At 38.0% G+C, this 22,807-nt stretch overlaps 1 protein-coding gene across 3 annotated transcripts in view; it reads left to right on the top strand.

Annotated features, from left to right (window-relative positions):
• rabgap1l (RAB GTPase activating protein 1-like) overlaps positions 1-22,807 on the top strand; it is a 96,735-nt gene that overhangs the window by 53,605 nt on the left and 20,323 nt on the right. Inside the window, exons 14-18 of one of the 3 annotated variants that reach the window (XM_067513558.1) lie at positions 5,211-5,324; positions 10,676-10,750; positions 12,461-12,586; positions 14,713-14,856; positions 17,793-17,834. In XM_067513558.1, the coding sequence (XP_067369659.1) occupies positions 5,211-5,324; positions 10,676-10,750; positions 12,461-12,586; positions 14,713-14,856; positions 17,793-17,834 (501 nt within the window). The other 2 variants (XM_067513559.1, XM_067513560.1) reach the window with 2 other exon arrangements.

Genomic DNA, 22,807 nt, shown 5'->3' with positions numbered 1-22,807 from the left:
TCTGCATCCGAACCTTCAGTAACCAAGCCTCTTTCCAGGTTTGGGAGTCGTGTCATTTAGGGCAAAAATGTTTCATTTAGGCCTATTAGAAATGTTGTTATTGAGTTATGAGGCAGAATGAACATAGACAGTCAGAAGAACCTTCTGACGTGGTCACCCTGCTGCATGTTATGTTTCGGACTTTTTAATGATGGATAATGAATAGCCACCCATTAGGCCAGCTGGTACTGGGATGCATAAGTGAGGTTTATTCTCTTTGTTTGGTACTAACTCTGTAGAGAAGAGACTTTGAACTGGGGCATTGAGATTGAGAACTGATGCTGCTGATGAGATTGCAGTTTCTCTTGAACGCCTCAGTATCCCTGCAGAGATCAAAGAGCTTCAAGCTTTAGCATTTGTTTGCACACAAACATCCACACAAATAAGCAGCATGTAACTACTGTTCCAGTGAGTATAAAAATTTTGTTGAATTCAATTCAACTTTATTTATATAGTGCTAATTTACAACAAAGTCATCTCAAGACATTTTACATAATAAACTCAAGACTATACAGCTATGTAGAGAAAACCCAACAAATCCGCCTCAAGCAAGCCATAGGCAACAGTGGAGAAAAATCCAGAAAGAAATCTAGAGCTTAACATGAATGAATGTCCAACACAAGAGCCACTACAAATTGCAACAGTTTTTAATAGATACGCTGTTGAGACTATTAAGGCAATTACATATAGCCTGCCTAGACCTAACTCATTACTTGGAATACCAATAAATGAAACTCAGCCGTTGTTCACTATAAATAAGATTACAGAAGCAAAGGTGAAAGAAGCATTCACCTAAGCTTCATTTAAATATTCTAAATCCGAGGATATGTTTGGGCTGGACTCGTTGTTTAAAAAAAAAACACATTGCCAATATGATTAACACATCTATAAGACAGACTACATGTCCACAGGTCTGGAAATCAGCCATAATCACTCCTATATTTAAGTCAGGGAACACGAGTGAGGTTGAAAACTACAGAAGTGTGTAGAAGTGTGTAGCTGAACTACTAATCACCCATCTCAACTCCTCTCGATATACATCGCAATTTGGCTTTAGAACTAATCATTCTACTGAAACCGCCATCTGCTTTTTTCTTGAAGCTGTTAAATCTTAATTGGATAAAGGGGGTGAGGTTGGAGCTGTGGCCCTAGACCTCAGAAACACAGCACCTATCATATCTTGAAAAAAGAACTCAGTCAGAGTAACATCTTTTCACACTCTCTTAAATACAAAATGGGTGTGAGATTAATTTTGGTTCCTCTTTTTTTTAGTCTCAACATAAATGATCTGCCTACCGTCTGCACTGGGGCTGCAATACAGTTGTATGCAGATGATACTGTTACATACACACACGGAAAAGACAAATTAAAGGTAGTAGGAAAACTGGAGCAGGTCTAAATTGCTCCATAATTACTGTCTACATCTGAATGTCAAAAAACTGTTTGTAAGTACTTTTCAAAAAGACCATCTTGCACACCTGACACAGAGATATATGTTGCGGGTGAGAAGATTCACGTAGTGTAATAATTCCAGTACTTTGGCATCAAACGTGATTCAAATCCAACATTCAAATAACATATTAAAAAAGTGACTAAAACAGCTAAGTTTAACCTGGGCAATTTTAGAAATATAAGAAATTGCTTAAGCACTGAAGCTGCAAAGTTATATTTTAATGCCATGATAATGTCTCATATGACATATTGTCTCACAAGTTGGTCACAAACCTGTGAAATAATCCTAAAACCAATCTCTTTGTAAAACTTTGAGATGCCAGCTTGGTTTATAAAATTCTTATAAAAGAGTTTTTCACACAAAGTGGTAGACTCACAAGATCAGCTGCAGCTGGTAAATTTTCTTATTCCTATTAGCAAAAGCTCTTTTAGCCAGTCAGCTTTCTCAGTGAGAGCTGCTAATGTTTGGACTACCATACCATCACGCAATCAACAGGGTCAGTGGTTTGATCCCTTCTCCTGGCTACATGTGGAAGTGTCCTTGGGCAAGACACTGAACCCCAAGTTGCTCCTGTTGGGTCCGGGGAGCACCTTGAATGGGAGCCACTGCCAGTGTGTGAGTGTGTGTGTGAATGGGAATCAACATTGTAAAGTGCTTTGAATAAAAGCACTATATGTGTGGCCATTTACTATATAAGGTGCTATTTACCATTTAACTAAAGTAAAATAAAGAAAAAACTCCCTTTTACGGAAGAAACTTCCGGAAGAACCAAGTTTAGGGTGGGCGGCCATCTGCCTTGGCTGGTTAGGGTGAGTGCAAAGTAGAGAGAAAAGAGAAAAGAAAAGAGCAACAACAAGCAACACTGGGCAGGTTGGTTGGACCAGTAGCTGCCCACTGGTAAAAGACACAGCTCCAAACTCCGTGGACACCTGCAGAAAGGGACAAAGAGAGGGAGACAGAGAGGGAGAAGCACAAGTACAAGAGAGGGAGACACAAAGTTAATGTCATGCAGTGGTGGCATATGAATGCAGAGTGAGGGGAGAGAGGAGGATAGGAGCTCGGTGCATTAGGGGGTGGGTCCCCCAGCAGTCTAAGCCTATAGCAGCATGACTATAACTAACTATAATAGGCTTTATTAAAGAATGTAAATAGGCAAGTATAGAAACTAGTCCATTATCTGAAGCCAAGACAGTATCATGGGTGACTTTTACCAGTGCTGTTTCTGTACTATGATGAACTCCAAATCCCGACTGAAAGTCTTCAGCAAGTTATTCCTGTACAGGTGGTAGCATAATTGCTTTGCAGCTAGTTTTTCAAGGATTTTAGAAATAAAGGGGAGATCGGATATTGGTCTGTAATTGGCTAAATGCCTGGATCAAGACAATAATTTTCTTAAGTAGCGGTTTGATTACAGCTACCTTATAGGCCTTTGGTACATAGCCTGTTTTTAAAAGATAGATTGATATTATCTATGTATGTAGGCTTGCACATGTTCAAAACAGAAGCAAAAATCTAACTTCAGTTATTTAGTAGTATCTTAACAAATTGATGTTGGCATTCACTATAATCATTGTCAGTGATAAAGAATTGAAATAAAAAGGGGAACAATAGATAAAAGAAATTAGAGAAGTGTATTGTAACAGGAAAAAATGGAGAACTTAAAAGATCCTACAGTACCAGATGAAGTAGAAAAGAGGGCAGAATATGAAAGTAAACAAGAGAATCATATAAATGAGGAGTAGCAAATTCAAGGAGAGAAGGAAATATGCAAGGGACACATTTAAAAAGAATCAAAACGAGGAAGAAATAAAGGAGATTAAGCAGAGTAGAGGACGTCCTGTCCTTATTTTTTGTGCTGTTTTTTGAGTAATGAAGCTGTTAATTAATAGAGGCATGCATGGTTTATTAAATCAAAGTGTTTACAACTATCACTGTCAACCAGATTTCTTGCTGGTCTTTGCTGATGTTGCCATGGTAATTACAGTGTCATAAACGTGTTTGCTATTGATGGACCAACTCATAAAGAATATTGCATTAATTATTGGACTACAATTATGTTAAAAGTAAAGTTTATATTTGCAGAATAATTTAACTGTTATTTTTTTGGTTGCGCTTTACTCTCTACTAAGTCACAAGTTGTTTATTTTCTAACAAATACTTCAAAATATAAATATATTTAATTGAAAAGAAACAATTGCTCCAAAGCCTTTCACCAGAAATTTGAAAAGAATCAACAGTTTACTAAATGTTTCTGCCATAACCGTAAGTTTACTATAATTGTGCACTGACACAGACCTTTTCCACCATGAAATCAATTTATCCTTATTTACTATCTGTTACATCTTTTGAATTTATATAACATTTTGACAAAATTTAAAATGTAATTTCTCAAACGTTTGTATCCCATTAGTTTGCTCTGAGAGAAAGTCAACCATCAACACGTGAAGGGAAAAAAAAAAAAATCAATCTCACACAACACTACCATAATTCCTTAAGAGTTGCATCTGTTTTTTTTTTGCTACAGAAGCAACACAATGTCAGACTGTTAGTTCCACTTCCAACACATAATACACAGAGCGACACACCACCTCCACACTACAAATCTCATTAAAGCATTACACACAGTGCCAGAAGCTTCTTCCAGACTATTTTTTGTGTGTGGTGGATGCATGTACAGTAAAACATTTAAACTATGCATATTTGTAATCATTCAGAGTAAGAATGTTATACTATATGGGTAACAAGGCAAACAAGAAAAAGTATGTAGCTCATTTTTAAATGTGTACATATATTATTTGGTTTGGGGGCACATTTAAGGGATTTAGTCTTGCAGCATTAATAACAGTCAATACTCTGTCATGTTTATCTTTTTTTTATTTAGATTTTTCTTAATAATTACAGCATAAGTCAGAAATACCAGTTACAGTATATACTACTATAGTTCTTGTGGATTATGTGAGACGTTCTGACCAAGACCTTTCACCATCAGAGAACAATACTTTACAACATGCAGCTGATTGCTTTTTCCTTCTGAGATGCTTTTAACTTAAATTCCCTCCTACCTCTCCCTCTGCAGTCAGGAAACAAGAAGAGAAAAGAAGCAAGAAAGATGAAATTTCACACACACTCTCTCTCTCTCTCTCATTCTGTCACACACATCAAGGCCAGTCAGGCACAGCCTTGCTTTATCTGCAGCTTACAGTGAGTTGTTGGAGAATGCTGTGCTGCCAGTCTTTTCTCTAGTGCTGTTTAGTGTGTGTGTGTGTGTGTGTGTGTGTGTGTGTGTGTGTGTGTGTGTGTGTGTGTGTGTGCGCGCTTGTGAGTGAGAAGTGCATAGGAAAACAAGCAGTCCTGTTTGGTATGTGTGTGTACACTGCAGTGGTTGTGATTAGACTGTGCAGAGTAAGTGACAGAGGCCTGGGGAGTGCTGTTGCATAACCAATGGGACAAACACAGTGACATCGCAGTGTGATGCTGCTTTGTGTAGCTGTGAACTATTACTTCGGGTTATACATTTATTATTATACTTGGGCCTACAGTAACATAGAAAAATATTCACACACTTGAGAGACTGTTGTCAGTGAAACTCCATGAGTTCTTGCCTGAGTTGAAAACTTCTTTTCTTCTTTTATCATTAATCTGTTTAGAAATTAGTACTTCTATAAGGATAAGCCATAATAATCGGATGACTAAAACGTGTAATTCATGTATGTTGCAGGACTCAGCCCAGGAAGGCGTTATAACCCGGGATATCCACCGCACATTCCCTGCACATGATTACTTTAAGGACTCTGACGGAGATGGGCAAGATTCATTGTACAAGATCTGCAAGGTGAGCCAGAGAAATTGCATTGTGGTTGTTGAAGCATCCCTCCAGCAAAAAAGTTAGCTGTCAGTTACATCCAGAGACTTTCAATTTTATCTAATCAAGGACTAGATTTTATATGGTTGTATGTTACCTCACTTTTTTATGGCATCACGGAACAGATGGCAAATCTCTATACAAACTCTTTCATGCTGTCTTTGAACATTTTTGAAAAACTTCCTGCTGAGAATCAAGTGCTATGAGATGAAAAGCTCATTTTGAAATGTGTGCTAAACCTTCTAAAATGTGTGTCCGTCCCTATGAAGCCAGGCATTAGTTGTTTTTTGCTTTGTGGTCTGGCAAGGCGCAGTAGGAATTTGCTTGGCATTTCAAATTGGCTCTACAATATATGATTGACAGTGCCCGCATCTACTGAGACATCAACCTGAACCCTTCCTACACATGACATACCGGACATGCGCACCCCTCAGTGGACAGTCATTGATCTTTTCTTCCAATTTTCAAGTGAAAAACATGGTGGCTGTTATGTAGGTGGCAGATTTCTCCTAAATCATCCACCAAAACTGTCTTCTGAACGCCAAATTTAAAGCAAGAAATAAATAATTTGGTTACTAGATGTTTCATGTGTATATTTTTATGGCTAAATTTATATAGTTTAAACTTATGTATTGGTGTTGTTATTTACAGGTTTTCACTCGTGCAACATTGCCATTAAACTCAATTACAGTGCACTCTACTGTTAATTGATCCACATTTGCAAGTTTATTATTTAAATCATAAAAATGGGTGCAATGATATGAGATTTTTACTGAAAATTTTGTAGATATTATAGCTGAAATAATACAATTAGATTAGATTCAACTTTATTGTCACTGCACATGTTATGGTACAAGGCAACGAAATACAGTTAGCATCTAACCAGATGTGCATTAGTAGCAGTGCAAAATAATTTTAAAATAATAATATTAAAAGTGTTTAATTCAAAAATTGTCCCCTTTGACTGTTACACTGTTATTATAAATAAAATTATTAAAAAATTATTATAAATTATTAAACAAATTATTTAATAATGCATAAACTATGCTTGTTTTTGTGTTATCCCAAAAGGCAATAATAATTCCACAGCTCATTGACATTTCTTTTCCAGGAGACAGATATCAGCCTTACTTTGCCCTTTGCCCCCTTTGTTGTTAAGTCTGACAAGTAGACACAGTTGAGATAACTGTAATAAGCAAATGTACACTATATGACAAGCATCAATTTTCATACTATCGTATTCCGTTGCAACTGGAATTTGAGTAATGCTTCTCCAAGCTCTCCTTATGATTATATCATCTGTACTAAGGTATTATATTATACGTACAGCCAATCTTTCTGAAAATTTGTGGATCAGCCGTCAGCCTGGCATATTAAAATAAATAAATAAATAAATAAGCAGCAGTGCCTCCTTTTCATTAAGATGAAAGAGGAATATTTGTACTGTAGAGGAGGTTCCTGGTGAACTTCTATCCTGAGTTAATTACCTGTGAAGGCATACAGTACATTTTATTTAGACAAAAGGCAAGGTCAGCACTACTGTAACATGTTAAAGCCCATCCTAATCTCAGTCACTGTCTTCCTGTTAGCATGACTGTAGCTGGGGACATAAGAGTTTAGTTCACAGCTTTTTTTTATACACAGATGACACTGCGTCAGCCTACAATATGTCAAACAGCTCTATCACAAACAGAAAAAAATGAAATGCTTTTGCATTTTAAAATGAGGGGATGCAAACTTTTGCACACAGAGGGATTTAGGCACAGTTCTTGTAAATTTTCTGCATGTAAAAATGCTAATTATTTGCACCTGTGCAAAACATCCCCTACCAGCAGTTTTATTTTATATTAAAGTGTTCTGTATAGGAAAAGCGATAATAAGAATAGCTTTAAATTACTGTCTATCTCATCTATAAACACTAATGTCAATAAGACAAACAAAATGTTTACTGTAGTATTGAAAGAAGGAGGAGTATGTTGATCATTGTCTAAAGCTTGTCTGTAATTATGTAACAAACAACAATCTGTGAGCATGAAGAGAATCCATATAAAAAGTGTGCACAGAAAGACTTTATTATTAATTATATTTATACATTTAAAACATTTTTTATTATAATTTTTTTTGTCCCTTAAAATTAAAGAATGATGAAAAATGATCCGCCTTCTATTTTCCTGGTACTGTAGTAGAGTATAGTTGGTCAGCACTCTGGGAGAACCTGTCAGGGAGGGTTAGCATCCAGTCTGGACCCAAATAGGTCAGTAGTGAGCTAGCCTTCATTTGTATGCAAATCCATGTAGATTTGCAGCTGATAAGGTTGGTTGGATCTTGAGGCATGAGTGGGTTACAGGCTCAGAGAATCCAGGACAAAGTTTGTATTCATCTTCCTACTCACTGTATGCTACTCATTAATAAACCTGGAGTCCTTTTTAATTTCTAACTTTTATTCTCTAGGGAAGGTCACCTGAGTTCTGTGCTGTTTTGTGTGTGTGTGTGTGATAACCCTCTTCATTTTCTTTAGGTTCCTCTGTCACAATTTAGCTAACCTGTACAACCTCAGATGTTAACTAGTTCACACTCTGAAGTCCAAGGAGACAGTGCACAATAATCTCCTCTACTGGGTTTTCCAATAAAGAGCAATATTTTCAATACTTCCATGGAAAACAAACTTAACCAAAGCAGGGGAAAAAGCAAACATAATACCAAGTGAACATGCCTCATCAACCAAACTAATGTTGCATTTCCCAGTGATAGCTGAGTGTTTCCATGCACACATCATTCAGGATACTAGTTCATGTCCTGGTTACTGCCATTCTGATCAGATTTCTCTATCTATAGTGCAGTGCCTGCAGGCTTTGTTGGAGTAAAAGTTTGCCTTAATGAATCTGTTTCTCTTCCAAAGCTGACACTGACACTTGACCTTTAAAAGCAAGAAACACTTTCAGTTGTACAGTGAGCAAATAAATGATCACAAAAAAGATATTGCCATGGAAACAGGACTGAGGCTACTATGTTTTTTGTAGTCATTTAATATTTTTAAATGTTCCATCATTTAGCACTTCATAAACAGAAAATAAGAATAATATGAATATGACACTAGCCCTCTTAGCTAGTTTCCATATTTCTTAAATACATTCAGTGAGCTTTATTCTTAATTTAGGTCTTTTGCTGCTCAAGTACACTTTTACAGCACAGATTCCCTCTGGTTGTAACAAAGCTTATGAAAAGCAAAGCATCAAATCTACGCAAGGCTCTGATTAAATAGCTTCTCATTCAGAATTTTTCTCATTGTTTTTCTTTCAGAGAAATTCCAAGCTTTTACCAAGGTTTATTTGCCATTTAAAAAAAAGTTAAGCTATTAATTTTTTAGAAATATAGTACTACAACTCAAAGAGAAAAGTCACTGATACTGCATTATGTTTGCTCACATATTGTAATTTAGTCTCGTCCATATCCAGGATATCTACTAATGCTCCCTGCTAAAGTCAGTCTTCGGTTTTTTTTGGCTGTTACACTCTGAACTAACTGCACCCTCGTCACCTCTGAGCTCGTCTCTTTTGAAGAGCTATGGTATTTCCTTTTAATCTAATAATGCCTGACAGAATGTCCTAGGATTATAGCTGCAATGGTGTTCATTTGAGAAAAACATTTAACAAAATATTTTGGCATTAATACAGTGCTCACTAACACAAATGTACTTACTGAAACATTTTCACTGTTTTATACATATATGAATGCAAACAGCACTTGTAATGGGTTTGGGAAACAAGGCATATAAATTGTAATAATCCACCCTTCTGAGCCTATTATCTGCTCAGGCTAACAAATTTAGATTTCACCCACCAGGACCTCCCCCATCCATCTGTCAGCATGCACTTCTCCCAGCTGAGATGGGGACGTGTGAATGCCACACTCCATCAAGCATGTCAGCTTGTAGATTACACTGCATACAGCACCACAAGACTTCTCCATTACCTCCACATCAAACCCTAAATTAGCTGAACAGATCAGTGGTGGAGCTCTGGACATTTAAACTCCTTTTTTAGTCATGGAAAGGAGGGGAAGAATTATTTAACTCGGTGTTTGGAGGTTTGACTCCTCTTACAGTTAATGTGTCCATCAAAGAGTAAGCATACTGCCAAAATATCTGTGACGAAGATATTGAACCCTTAACAGCTTAGTCATTTCGATTGGTTCTGGATATGGACTTCACAAAATGCATCGAATTGTATGTTTTATCTAACTCTTCCGCACTAGACCAGAAGAATAACTGCCTAGTAAAGGCAAATATCATTAAAGGATATCTCTTATGCATCCCTGTTATGCAGCTGACCTGTCAAGCATTGTAACCTGCCAGACTGCAGACTGCACTTGGGGCTGCCCTGTTTGGTTCCCCACTTCAGTTTTGTTTCTTCTGGCGTCTCTTATGTAAGCAGGGCTTTATTGCCAAATGGTTTGCTGTTCTTTGTTAAAGTATGTATCATCCAGCCCATATACTGTATTTGCAAAAATTTAGACACACAAGCTTTGAAGCTGTATAATGTTGCTTTATCTTCCTCCCCATTATGAAAAAGTATAGGTCGAATGGCTTTAGAGATTTTTACCTCTTCCTAGCTCTCCTTGTTTATACTGTGAGGACTGTCTGTTTGATAATTAACATGATTGGTGGGGTGTGTCAGCTACCAACCGTTTAGATACAGAGCCTCTCCTAAACGGTCATCTGAAGGTTACTCTCCAGGTTTGGTCCTCCATACTTTATTGACTAAACTTTTTCACATTTCTTATGTTTGACAGGCTCCTTCCTCACTTATGTTTGTACTAGCAAGACGTTTTGTTTGTAGCATGGCTGAGTTTCTTTGCTGTATTGTACAAAATGGATTCTACCTTTCTTTTCCTGCTTATGTTATGTTGGTGTGTCTTACAGCAGCCATGGTCAGTATTTGGAATAAATATAGTTACTTTATTTGTCTTCCTAAAAGAAAGTCTGTTTAATTAAGGGAAAGGGATTTAAGTCACCAACCCAGAGCAAATTATTACCTGAATCTGGAACTCTCCTTAGCTTTAAATATTACTATATACCACGTGGTCAGATGAAACATATTTGGGGGAGGACAAAATAAACATTTTTCTATATGTGATACACTGCTGTGTATCTTTCTCAAGCATGGTTTTGAATGACAGGAAAAGCTGACTTGCCTTGATTTAATTTGAAGTTTTGTCATTACTGCATAGAGTACCTTTTAAATAACCATGAGTGATATCATTGATATCATTGAATAACTCAATTTAATTTTTCAGTCTCTCCTTTTCTTTCTCTCTTGCAGGCCTACTCTGTCTATGATGACGAAATTGGTTATTGCCAGGGTCAGTCATTTCTCGCTGCGGTTCTCCTGCTACATGTGAGTAAACTTGCCATACTTACACTGATCCTTACCCTTACAAAATTAATATATTAATAAATGCAATACATACATACCGACTGTAGTTCTATGTAACAAAAGGTTTACAATATACAGTATTGTAATTTGCTAGAACACAAACTATTACCTCAATATTTAGCAGAGTAAATAGATCTCTAATAGAGTGTGCACACTTTTATCTTGTTTGTGTTTTTTGTGTACACACTTGTGTGTGCAGCGTTAGTATAGCATAAAATGAAACAGTTAAATTTACTTCATTCACATTATATACAGAACTTGCTTCTAGTGCTATTTCTTTGCTCCACACTATCAAATAAAGCTCTTTGGAGCAGTGGGAATGTTGCCTTAATGCCTCTAGAGACTGTTTGAAGGCCGCAGTCAAAAAAATTATCAAGGTTGACACTTAGGCAAAGAAAATATGTCAGCATTGTGCAGCTGCACCTACAGCTCACTACAGTATGCCTGCAGTAACCAGGTCTGTTCGACTGAATGTAGTGTAATAAACCAGAAACAATATAACACATTTAATAAGGGTGAGAGAGAGAAAGACAGGGAAAAAAAATGTCTGGCTGAAAAGAAAGTTGCTGACTGCTTGAAAGAAAACAGTTTATAGCAGGGTGATTTGGATGAATAGTGGGAGTGAGAGAGTGTGAAATAAGGTAAAGCTGAAATCATGAGACAGTGTCATAGAAGAAAATGAGGATTGGGAAAGAGGCACCTCTTCACTCTCTCAGACATTTATTTTCAAGGTCACTGGGAGAGACACAGCTCTATATTCCTCTTTCCACTGTATGGAATTTGTTTTGTATTTGTACTTGTGGTGAGTGTGTTGGACCTCTGTAATTATATTTGACGATGATATTAAAAGACAAATTAAAGGGAGACAAGGGAGCAGATATGAGCATACAGATATCCAAAGTGGAGGAGGCAATGGTAGAAAATTGATCGAAGTCCAAATGACGATGACCGCTAAGATTAAAGAAGAGGAAGACATTAGGAAGAGGTCAGGAGCAGGTGGAGTAAAAGGAGGTGGTAGAAGAGTCGTGTGTAATGGATGAATTTAGTAAAGACACATTATGAGCTATGGAGGAAAAGGGAGGGGAGAAAGGACAAAACAGAAAGGAGTTATGGAGAACTAGGCTGTAATGGTGAGGAGGAAGAGAAGAGATAAAGGGAAAGCTGCAGTAAAAGAAAGAGAGGTTATACAGGAGGAAGCAGACGGATTATAGAGGAGAAAGAGGAAAAAGAGAGAGGTTATAGAGGAGATGTCAGGAATATTAATAGGGGTTCAGGTTTACCTGCAGGAGCCCATTCAGCCCCAAACACATACTGTCACTCTGATTAAATATCACCTTTCCTCACAGTCTGCAAGTATGTGTGTGGAGAAATAAACCCATATACCCTCACACAAACACACACACAAACACACACACACACGCACAATGTTAAGATGTCGCTCATGCCTCTTAACTTCATCAATTTTGCAACATACCATACAGCTCATACCTAAAACTATATTTTGTACATATTTTCTTGCATGTGGAAAAATCTGTTTCTTGCCTTGTCGATAAAATAAAATATAATAAAAGTCTTGCAAAGCTCCAAAATATCCCTTGTAGCACTAGGTATGTATTTAAGTTGTTCAAAGTTCATATAGCCTTTGGTTGAAAGTTACCCATGTGGTTTCAGATGCCTGAGGAACAGGCCTTCTGTGTATTGGTGAAAATCATGTACGAGTATGGCCTCAGAGGTCTCTACAAGAACAACTTTGAGGATCTTCACTGCAAGTTTTACCAACTCGAGAGGCTAATGCAGGTTAGTGGTGTAGTAGTTTTTTCTAATATTTTCAATTCATTGAAGTTACATTTAAACATATTATAGTCTTATAAAAATAATAGTGCTGAGAGACCATTTTTACTAGATGGAAGAACATGTAGTTGGATGAAATTGAGTTTTTCCAACTGTTCGTGATAGCGTTCTATCATTTCCATTTTGTTGTTTTGTAATGACTTTTTTGACACTGAACCATGGAACTCTCCCAATTAATGTAACTGATAAATATATATATATGCTGTAAGCAATAGTTTATTGATTTTATATTTGTGAGAAATAATGTTATGTACATTATGTAACATTCCAGAGGGAATGGCTATAGCCATTTTAATATCCTTTGCTCATTTAAAAGATAAATCCAGTCAATATTAAATATCAGAAATACTAAAACCATCATGAATTGTGTCTCACTGAACCTTCTGTAAACCCACAATCTGACTTTTTATTAATGTTTTCAAAATGAAAACTCCCGTTTTCATTTAAAGATCCTTTTCAGAGACTTTAAGAAGTGATTGTAATTTTTAGATTCTAGAGCCTTTGAAGAACACACCAGGGACACATTTTTTAATTAAGGTAGATCCTGTGACCCAGATCACTGGTGTGTTGTCCATACATTTTTTTTTAGCAATAGTTGAGCTTTGTGGCAAATACAAATAAACCACACTAAGGCTCTGGACTCTCAGATGTTACAGTGAGCAGACACAAATTAATTTACTTTTCCTGCTTCATAACTCTATAATGCTTTTGCTAAAAGTTGCTCATAATGTGTTTGTTGAACGTTGTTCATTCTTCACGTTTTTAGACACACTGGCTGTAGTTGATGAAGTGATTTATCTCCACTTAATTGCAGAAATTTAAATAGTTTGGCCTTGAAGGCCACTGCAATTACAGCTCAGAATTGGATTTTTTTCCTCATTTTTCTACATCATATTACTTCACATATCAAGCTATCCTTGTTGTATATCCAGCTATTCTTGCAATGACCATCTATTCAGACAGGATTAGATTTTTTTAACATTTTACATCCCTGAGAATACAAACCACAGTTTGGCAGTTTTATTTAGTTACTAATTGAATGCAGAGTTTAAACAATGAAAAGGCGATGAGCAGAGTTCACAAAGCAAATAAAAACTGTAGTTGTATTTTCCTTAAAAGCTAAAAAAGTTTAAACTTTTGTTTGTTTGTTTGTTTGTTTGTTTGTTTTGTAAAGCCGAACATCACTGTGGTTTGCAACATATTTGATGTTGCCTTGTTGACATGTTTCTGGTCACAAAATGTACAACACTATGACAAGAATTAAACTTGCAGTTCTTGTCTAAACAGTGTTCTTTCTATGTAAAGTACCATCCTGCTCAGATATAATAGCCTAACTCCACTCACTAAGTAGAATTTAATTTGGCCCTGAGATCTACCCTGGCCCTGCTAGCAGTCAGTTCAACATCAAGATCAACTCAGTTAGCATCGACCCGATGCGCTCAGTGTAAGGATGTTAGCATTGACTTCTAATTATTAGCATATTGGTGGGCACTCACTATCTGATCCATTCAGGTGTCATGTGGCATGTTGGCTGCTAAAGTGGGTCACTCTGGCATATTTAAACCTTTATTTACGTAACAGTACGAGCACACACAAACACACACACATTGAAACCAAACTAGAAGTACATAAAATGGAATAATGGGTGGTAGAAGGTGGAGTTAGGAACGGTGCATGTAATAATAAACATCGAAAATGCCAGCTTTATATAAAACATATGTTAAGCTCTGGAAGGTTAAATAACTCATGAAATTCAGTGACTGTAGTTGCTTTTGCAATGTAGTATCTTTACTTTGTTATATATTTACTGGAAATTGTGTCGTGTGTTTAATGTTTGAATATTGTCTCTGACAAAGCATTGAGCTGTGTTATGTGTCCTTTTTACTAGTTTTGTTCTTGGGTATCTCTTGAAAGTGATCATCATCTCATTGAAACAGCATGATCTAATAAAGTATGAGTATAATGAAATAATGTCAAATTCAAATGACAAGCAGAGCCACATCTTTATTTTATAAGTTCTTTTATCTCAGAAGTTTCTCCTTCTCCTGTTTTTCTTCATCTATCTCGTACAGGAACAGCTGCCAGACCTGTGGTCCCATTTCCAGGAACTTAACCTGGAGGCACACATGTACGCCTCCCAGTGGTTTCTCACCCTCTTCACGGCCAAGTTCCCTTTGTGCATGGTTTTCCACATCACTGACCTGCTTCTCTGCGAGGTACAATGTGACTCACTGCACTACTTTACATTTGGAGATCTGGACTTGTGTATGAACGTAAAAGTCCAATTAGAAAATGATGAAGGATGAAGTAGAAAGGAGGGAATAAAGAAAATCTGAAGCAAGGTAGGGGAGCATTGTTAAAGGTCCTTTGGAAGTTAAGAGGGAAGATGGCAACTGACAATGTAAGAGGAAGGGGACCTAAAGCAAAGGATGAACAGATAGGAATTCGTAGAACTTTCCCTTTACCGACAAGCTATAATTGGCAAGTAAAGGGCATTGAAGGAAAAGATAAACTAGCAGCAGCACTGATCCATCTGCATTCCGCCTTCCGATCTCTCTGACGTAATCAATAGGGATGCGGCAATCAGACTTTTGATGCAATAACCATATTAATGTCATTAGGTTCATCTACCCTGATAGCAGTCACTGGTTGCTCCTTGTTCTGAAAGGTTTTTACAGGAAACTCATCCACAGACAATCATGAAGCTGCCAATTTACCTGCTGTCACTTGCCTACTTACAGTATGTCATTTTAAAAAGATTCAGTGATTACTAAAATGTATCTGTATATGTGCTACGTGTTTTGTTTCGTTTTCTGTTTTTTTTTTTTTTTTGTCTAAAACAAATCAGAATCAGAAACTGTTTATTGGCAGGTGTGGTTTAAAGTACTATGAATTTATCTTGTTGAAAGGTGCAAACACAGAATCAAAAGTATTCAATAAATGCGTGTGACACACAACAAATATGAAATATGTAAACAACAGATATACCATAAATAAAATACAATAACATAAAAAATAACAAAAAATTAAAAAGCTATAAACAGAACAAGTGAGTATGCAATGAGAAGTGGTGCAACTTAAAAGTGAGAGTGACTGGCTGTAGGTTGGTGGGGGTTATCTGGGGGGGATTGGGGCACTTCTTCAGTAGGCTGAAGGCAGTGGGGAAAAAACTGTTGTTGTTCTTCAGAGCGGGGGCTCTAGGCTTGTAGTTAGTGATTGCATTCAGCCCTTTCCAGACAGAGGCAGAGTCATTGGCTGTGAATTCCTGTTCCATTCTCTCACCATGCACTGATTTAGCTCTGCTCACCGCCTTGATAAATCTGTACTTTGCCTCTCTGTATTTGTCTTTGTCCCCACTTCTGAATACAGCCTCTTTCTCTGACCTCACCTGTCTGAGGTTAGCTGTGAACCAGGGTTTGTCATTGTTATAACTCACCCTGGTGCCTGATGGAATGACGCTGTCCTCACAAAAGTTAATGTCACAGTGTCCATGTACTTATCCAGCCTCATGCTGATCGTACTGTCCAAACACTCCTGTAGTTCCCCACAGCCTTACGGGTCCACTTCTTTGATGTCCTCACAGTAGGTTTGCAGAGTTTTACTTTCTGTCTGTATGCTGGAATCAAGTGCACCATGATGTGGTCCTCCTGACCCAGTGCAACGCGAAGAACGGCATGATAAGCACCGCTGATTGTGGTGTAGCATTGTACTAGTACATATCCCTCTCTGGTCTGGCACTTAATAAAGTGTTTGTATTTTGGGAGGGAGGTTGTGGGTGAGATTAGTCTCCTAGGACAATAACCAAGGCATCCGGGTTTGTATAAGAAAAAGATGGTAATTAATTAGTGTTTAAAATGTGTTTAAATCTTTAACTGTTTTTGGCTTCATGGTTAACAGCAACGAAGTTAAGTTAAATAACATCTTCACTTCCTCCCTCCTCTACATGTCTTTTCTTTCTGCCCTTTTCCTCCCTTCCCTGCCTCTATCTATCCCCCTATTGGCCCCGGGCAGAGCAATTAAAAGTTTCCCAGGTCTTTCTCACCCAATGAGCCGCATGATGAGAATCTGTGTGTTAAACTAGTATTTTCATCTCTTCCATCCTTTTCTGTTGACTTACTCTTGTTGGCCTTCTCCATCATTTTCTCCTTCTCCAAAATTGCTTACTTTCCACACCTTTTCTTTTTCCTTGACTACTGTGTCTCTGTGCTTTCCTTTACCAGTTTCTTCAGTGACTTACATTTTGGTGGTGCTTGATTGTTTGCTTGCTTGTAGTCTTGAACCTTCCCTTCTCCCTTAGCTTGTTACCCTGCCAGTTCTCCTACCCGTATTATCATTTCTTCCCTCTTTGTCTGTTTACATCTCTCTATGAATCTGTCTTGCTTGGACAATTACTGCCATGTCATCTTTCTTTCATCAGCACTGTAGCACCATCTTGAGGCCTACAGAGACAGATATGTGAAGCAGAGCTCCTCTGCTTTTTTCTTTCTATTTTTAGAGCTGTCCAGATATTTTTAGCTTTGTGTTGCCATGTGAACTGCTTGTTGCAGAGACCAAGGAAGCGGGTGTTCCCATGCAGAACTGACATCAGCTTTACATTTTCTTTCTTTCTGTGTCAAAATCACAGTCATTTCAACAAAAGAGAAAGGACAAAGCATAGTGTTACAGCTTTCATGCTCATATCCACAGTAGATGAATAGACAGTCTTTCATAATACAATCTGCACCACACAATAATCTGATTTATAAGGAAACGTAATAGAAATAAACAAAAAAAACAATCCACATTAGTCAGGATTTTTTGATAGCAAAGCAATTTGTATTTATGGCTTAAGCCCTAAATAATTCAAGCAACTAAGATGTACTGTAAAATCATACCTCGAATACAACATGCTAGGAGCATTTTTGATGCCTAAGTGCTAGTTAAGTTAATGGTTCACGGTTTAATATTTTAAATAGCCAATAATGTTCAAGTCAGAATACCTATTTTAAAAACGATTAATTCTGTCAAGTATTCATTTCAAGGTTTTACTTGCTGCAAAAAGCCGTAACTGGAGGTTTTACTTTAGTTCAGTTTGAGTGTATCAGAAGCAGATACAGAAGAACTTGTTTTAACTTGGTAATGTATGCACATTGAATTCTCTGATTTCTTTCAGGGTCTGAATATCATCTTCAATGTAGCCCTGGCCCTGCTCAAGGTTGGTACTAATCTCATTCATTCATTCATTTTTACTGTCTGTTCAAATTAGTTCTTATTTCAAATTTCCCACTTCTTTTTAACTTACCTCAGCTTTATTTTATTTTAGATCATCTTTGCTTTGGTAACAGAAAAAATATATTTATTTCAGAAACAAGCAAGGAAAGCATTTGCATAGAAATGGGAGCACATAGAATGCAGACATACAGTGCAGACTTTATTCCAAAAGCTGATGTTTCAGCATATATACACTGATCAGACGAAACATAATCACCACCTGTGCAATTTAATGCAGGTGATAATTCCATTATTCCAAGAGGTTGTTCTAATGTTTTGGCCATCTCATTCATTTTATATACGGTGGGCAAAACATTACAACCACCTCTTCTTATATTGTACTCCACTACGACTCCACTACCCACTTAGACAGGCAGAGTATAATCACCTTTCTGACAGTTTCAAGTTAACGGAGAAATTGTAACATTGTAAAAGAAGAACTCAAAGCAGAGCTGCCATATTGGATTGCATTAGATTTTACAGATGTGTCTTAATAAAGTGGCCAGTGAGTGCAGATATATAGATATAGAAGATGTGAAATTTACAGTTAATAAGCATTGTCATTAGTGTAAAACAAAGTTTTAGGGCAGCGTTGCTTTTTATGATGAGTGTGTGAGAAGCATTTAATCATACAGTTTGTTTCTTGGTATTTAACTCCCCCCACTGCTCAGTGCAAAAATTGCATGTAGAAGTGAAAAGGTAGATTTTTTTCAGTTAAAAACAAAATAAAAGAAATCTACACCTTTGTCTAAACGTGTAATGCAGCTGCAAGTGTATATACTATAGTAGGGGCTGAACTCCGGTTAGAATAACACTTCTCCTTCTGTTACAAATTTCACAAATAATGCAATAAATAACTTAAGATTTTTTAAATAATAAAACATAATTGCATGCTGCTGCTATCAGACCAGAATGGTATAGAATTACTAGTTGTTGTGTTATCAGATCTGTTTGTGGTGGGATGGATCAATGGCTTTTGGCAATTACTACCATATTACCATATGTTATTGTCTTGTATTTCAGTGCTGAATTAATTTGATGACACATTTTTTGTTGAAGTCAGTATTTACTCTGTTTATCACAAAACAATTAAAACTCACACATTCATAATTAATTAACATATATTGTATTACAGTAGTTTCATATTTATCATTCACTTTTTCTGACACAGCATACACTTTTATTATCAGATTATTTTTATTAGTCATTACATCATTTTAGAAAATGATCCATTTTATTGTAGCATTAAAATACATATACATACAGTATGTCTATATATCAAGTATATATAGAGTTTCTGCATTCACACAGTAATGAAGCTACGCACAGACTTAGCCACATGTTTAATTTAACACTCTGTCCTTATCTAAATTTTTGAAATAATGAGTTCTGTATGTCAGTAAGTGTGATGGATGATTTGGCCAAGAATGGTGAACAAATGCGGATAGAAGGAGGATAGAAGGGGCTTCCACTGCCTGCTTCCCATTGGCCTGGCATGACGGCATTCTCTCCAGAGGGTCCCTCCTCCCTCTTACATCCATCCTGCTCTCCTCTCCGCTCTCATCACCCCTCCAACTGTGCTCCCCTCCCTCCCTCTCCTGCCTAGCTGTCGCCATCCACATCACAACAGCACCATAAGCTATAGTGTTAGCAGTCTGGGCGTGGAGGAAAAAGGCAGTGCATTTGATTCTTTTGGCTTTTTTATATCATCATCGTTACTTCCCATGGATGCCCGCTTGAAGCTTCCTCTCTCCATCACTGCCTCGTTCTGTCTCTTGTTTACCTTCTACTCCTGTACCTCTGCCATTTCCCCATTTTTTTTGGCTGGCTATGTATTTCTCCAACACGCTACCTCTGTCCACTGCTCAGACCTCTGCAACGGAGCCGCTCCTACTAGCTGCTAACTGAGCTGCTAGCATTGGAAAGGGAGAGAGGAAGAGAAGAAATCTGAGGGAGTGAAAAAGAGAGAACCAGTGGACAGGAAACACTGTTTGGTTTGTCTGCCTCACCTTGGCCAGAAGCAAAACTCCTGATAGCACAACACACATATTCATGCAGGCTCAATCATTTAGCCTGTGTTTTTTAGAGGCGGAAGTGAGTTTCTATCTGAAGGAGCTGGCTTATTATCTGAGGGATCCACCAACCGATAAAGACTGGATGCATTGCTGCTGATGCTAATGGAAATCCGCCTGTGGGACAGAAGCTGGAGCCTATGTCGTAGTTGTTGATCAAGCTATGCTGTACTGCTCTATGTGGAATTGGAACTAGAAAGAGTTCAGATCAAATTGTTAAATGGGACAGGAGGAAGAGCAAAGAAACAGGAACTTGCATGCATAGGGCAACCACGATTTTGTGTAATGTTTTATGTTATACTACCTCCAACCATTTAGCTCATGCATAGCTGCCTTGAATCTGACTCATCGAGGGTAGCATGCACTCAGCCATAATCTAACACACACATGCAGCACATCATCTTCCCCTGAAGACAGAAAAGTGCCATACTGCGTAGCTACCACATATCCTCTGTTTCTGACTTGTTAGCTCCATCTGCTCAGCCTCAGAGTGGGGCTGTTTGCATAAAAGACTTCATACTGTTATTTCAATCCATTTTACATTTCAAAGACAGCTAAATTCCTGTAAGCTTTAAACCCAGTGCTGTCTCCCATTTGGAAACTGTGTAAAATATATCAGCTCCTTTGATGTGTCATCTCACAGACAGCGAGCCTTTCACGTGAAGTACACTCCGTTGTGTGGAGTGAGGGGGATTTGCATAGCCATTGCTGCTGTTTGCTGGAGCAGCAGCCCACGTGTTGGGAAGCTTTGTTGCTTGGCAACCACACACTGGATTGGAATTGGTTGGGGGAGTTTGCCAGAGGAAGATGACATTAGGTAGTGTGCCTGGATTTCAAAGTGAGCCTGGCAGGTAGCTGTAAGACTCAGCATTATGCTGAAAACATTGTCAATATATAATTTCCTGACTGTTATTTTGACGCACACAGTGGTACTTTGTGTGCTCTGACAGTGGTACAAGCTAAGGGGCCTCCACCAACGTCTCATTCAAGTTCTGTTTTGCCCAGATGAACTGGATCAGTCTTGACATCTTAACTATGCATGCCTTAGGTACCTTGGGTGCCTGAGCATTGCTGAGTTGCAGTGTGTTACTTTAAGAGGTTGTTTGTTTCTTTCCTATTTGGCATCCTGAACATCAGTGTTATAACACAGGCCGATGTGGTATTATCAGGGTATTTACACAGAAGGTCAGTCACTTCATTCCCCAGGACTCACGCTATTTACATATTGACCTCAAAACAGATCTCATCTCTCCCCACATACATCTGCTACCGGCCAACCCCTCTTCAATCTCTGTTCCAACAACTGAGAAACTTATTGGAGCATTTGGACGACACGCTGGAGTCATCTGCCACCCTGGCCCCGAAGCGGGATCACCCCTCTCCCTTTCCCTGTCCCAAGTCACCGACATCTCCTCCACCCTCTCCTCCGCCCTCTCCTCCGCCAATACCGGCCCTCACCCCACATCTGCCCCTTCCAGCAGTGCACAGGGCTGTGGAGGATGGAAGAGCGGAAGAGAGGGCCCACAGCAATCAGGCCTCAGCTGATTCATTCTGCAGGGTGATGGGTCTGCTTGGGATGGGACACCGGCTCTTCGTCCCCAGGCTCCTGGCGGTGAGAGAGGGGGACGCTGGGAGACAGATGCTGGATGACAGAAAATGAGCATGCGTGGATGGTGGGCTTTAGAGTTATAAAGGAGTTTTGAATTGCCTTAATAAAAGAAAGATCTACTGCTGAGAGTAGATGATGGAGAAGAAGCAGGCAGCCATGTATCAGAGGTGCATCTGTTTTTGCACTTTTGAGCCTGGCAACTTGTATACAGGACATTTGCATGTTGAAAATATGCTTTGATCTTTATCTTTTGAATTTTGTATAGCAAATTCTGCTTAAATCTGAAATTGTCAAAAATGTTATGGCTAGTATGTTTGTTTTTTGAGAAACATGCTGAATCCAATGTAAAGAAATTTTTAACAAAAAAATTACTAAAGAAGACATTGGAATTCAAAGGTTAATTTAAAGCCTTAATATTACATTGCGTGTGTTAGATTCTAGTGTCTGTGTCTTTACGCCACAAGATGGTAGTATTGGTACTGGCGGTTTTGAACTTGATGCTCTCTTCAAAATCCTTCTTTTCCTCAACCATATAGTTGGACAGATTTGCACTCAGGCTTGCTTCGTACAGTGTCTGCTTCATGCTGTCAGCTACCGAGCAGATGCACAGCACTAGTTGCTCAAATGCATCTTATTACAATAATTGCTTGTTGTTAAGCACTTACCTTACAACCAGTAACTCCATCAATATTTGTTCTATAACATGTACATTGCAGGACCAGAGTTTCAGTGGATTAATGCTTTCATACTGCCATACTGTAGGCATTTAGCAATGCTGTTTTCTGGAGTAATGTACTATGAGTTATAATTGAAAACCTCCAAGTCCTTCAAGCCATAAGTGATACAATATACTTTCAAAGATTTAAGGATACAATACAAGCCCAATTCCAAAGTTGGGGGGATGTTTAAACGTGAATAAAAGATTACGTAACCTTTATTTAGATTATTTTACCTTTTATGTACTTTTTAGCATTGATGGTGCCTTTCCAGATGTGTAAGCTGCCCACGCCATAGGCACTAATGCACCCCGATACCATCAGCGATGCAGGCTTTTAAACTGTCCACTGATAGCAAGCTGGATTGATATGTTGTTTCTGTTATGTTCTATTGTGAATGAAATATGGGTTGAAGAAATTATTGCAGTCTGTTTTTCTTTACATTTACACATCCTCCCAACTTTTTTAAAAGTGGGGTTGTAAGAAACATTTGAAAATTCAACCAGACATGATAATGGAT

The sequence above is a fragment of the Channa argus genome, chromosome 8 (assembly GCF_033026475.1).
Source record: "Channa argus isolate prfri chromosome 8, Channa argus male v1.0, whole genome shotgun sequence".
In the NCBI taxonomy this organism is placed as follows: Eukaryota; Metazoa; Chordata; class Actinopteri; order Anabantiformes; family Channidae; genus Channa; species Channa argus.
The sequence above is the reverse complement of the archived record's forward strand: the minus strand, read 5'-3'. Positions and strand labels throughout refer to the sequence as shown.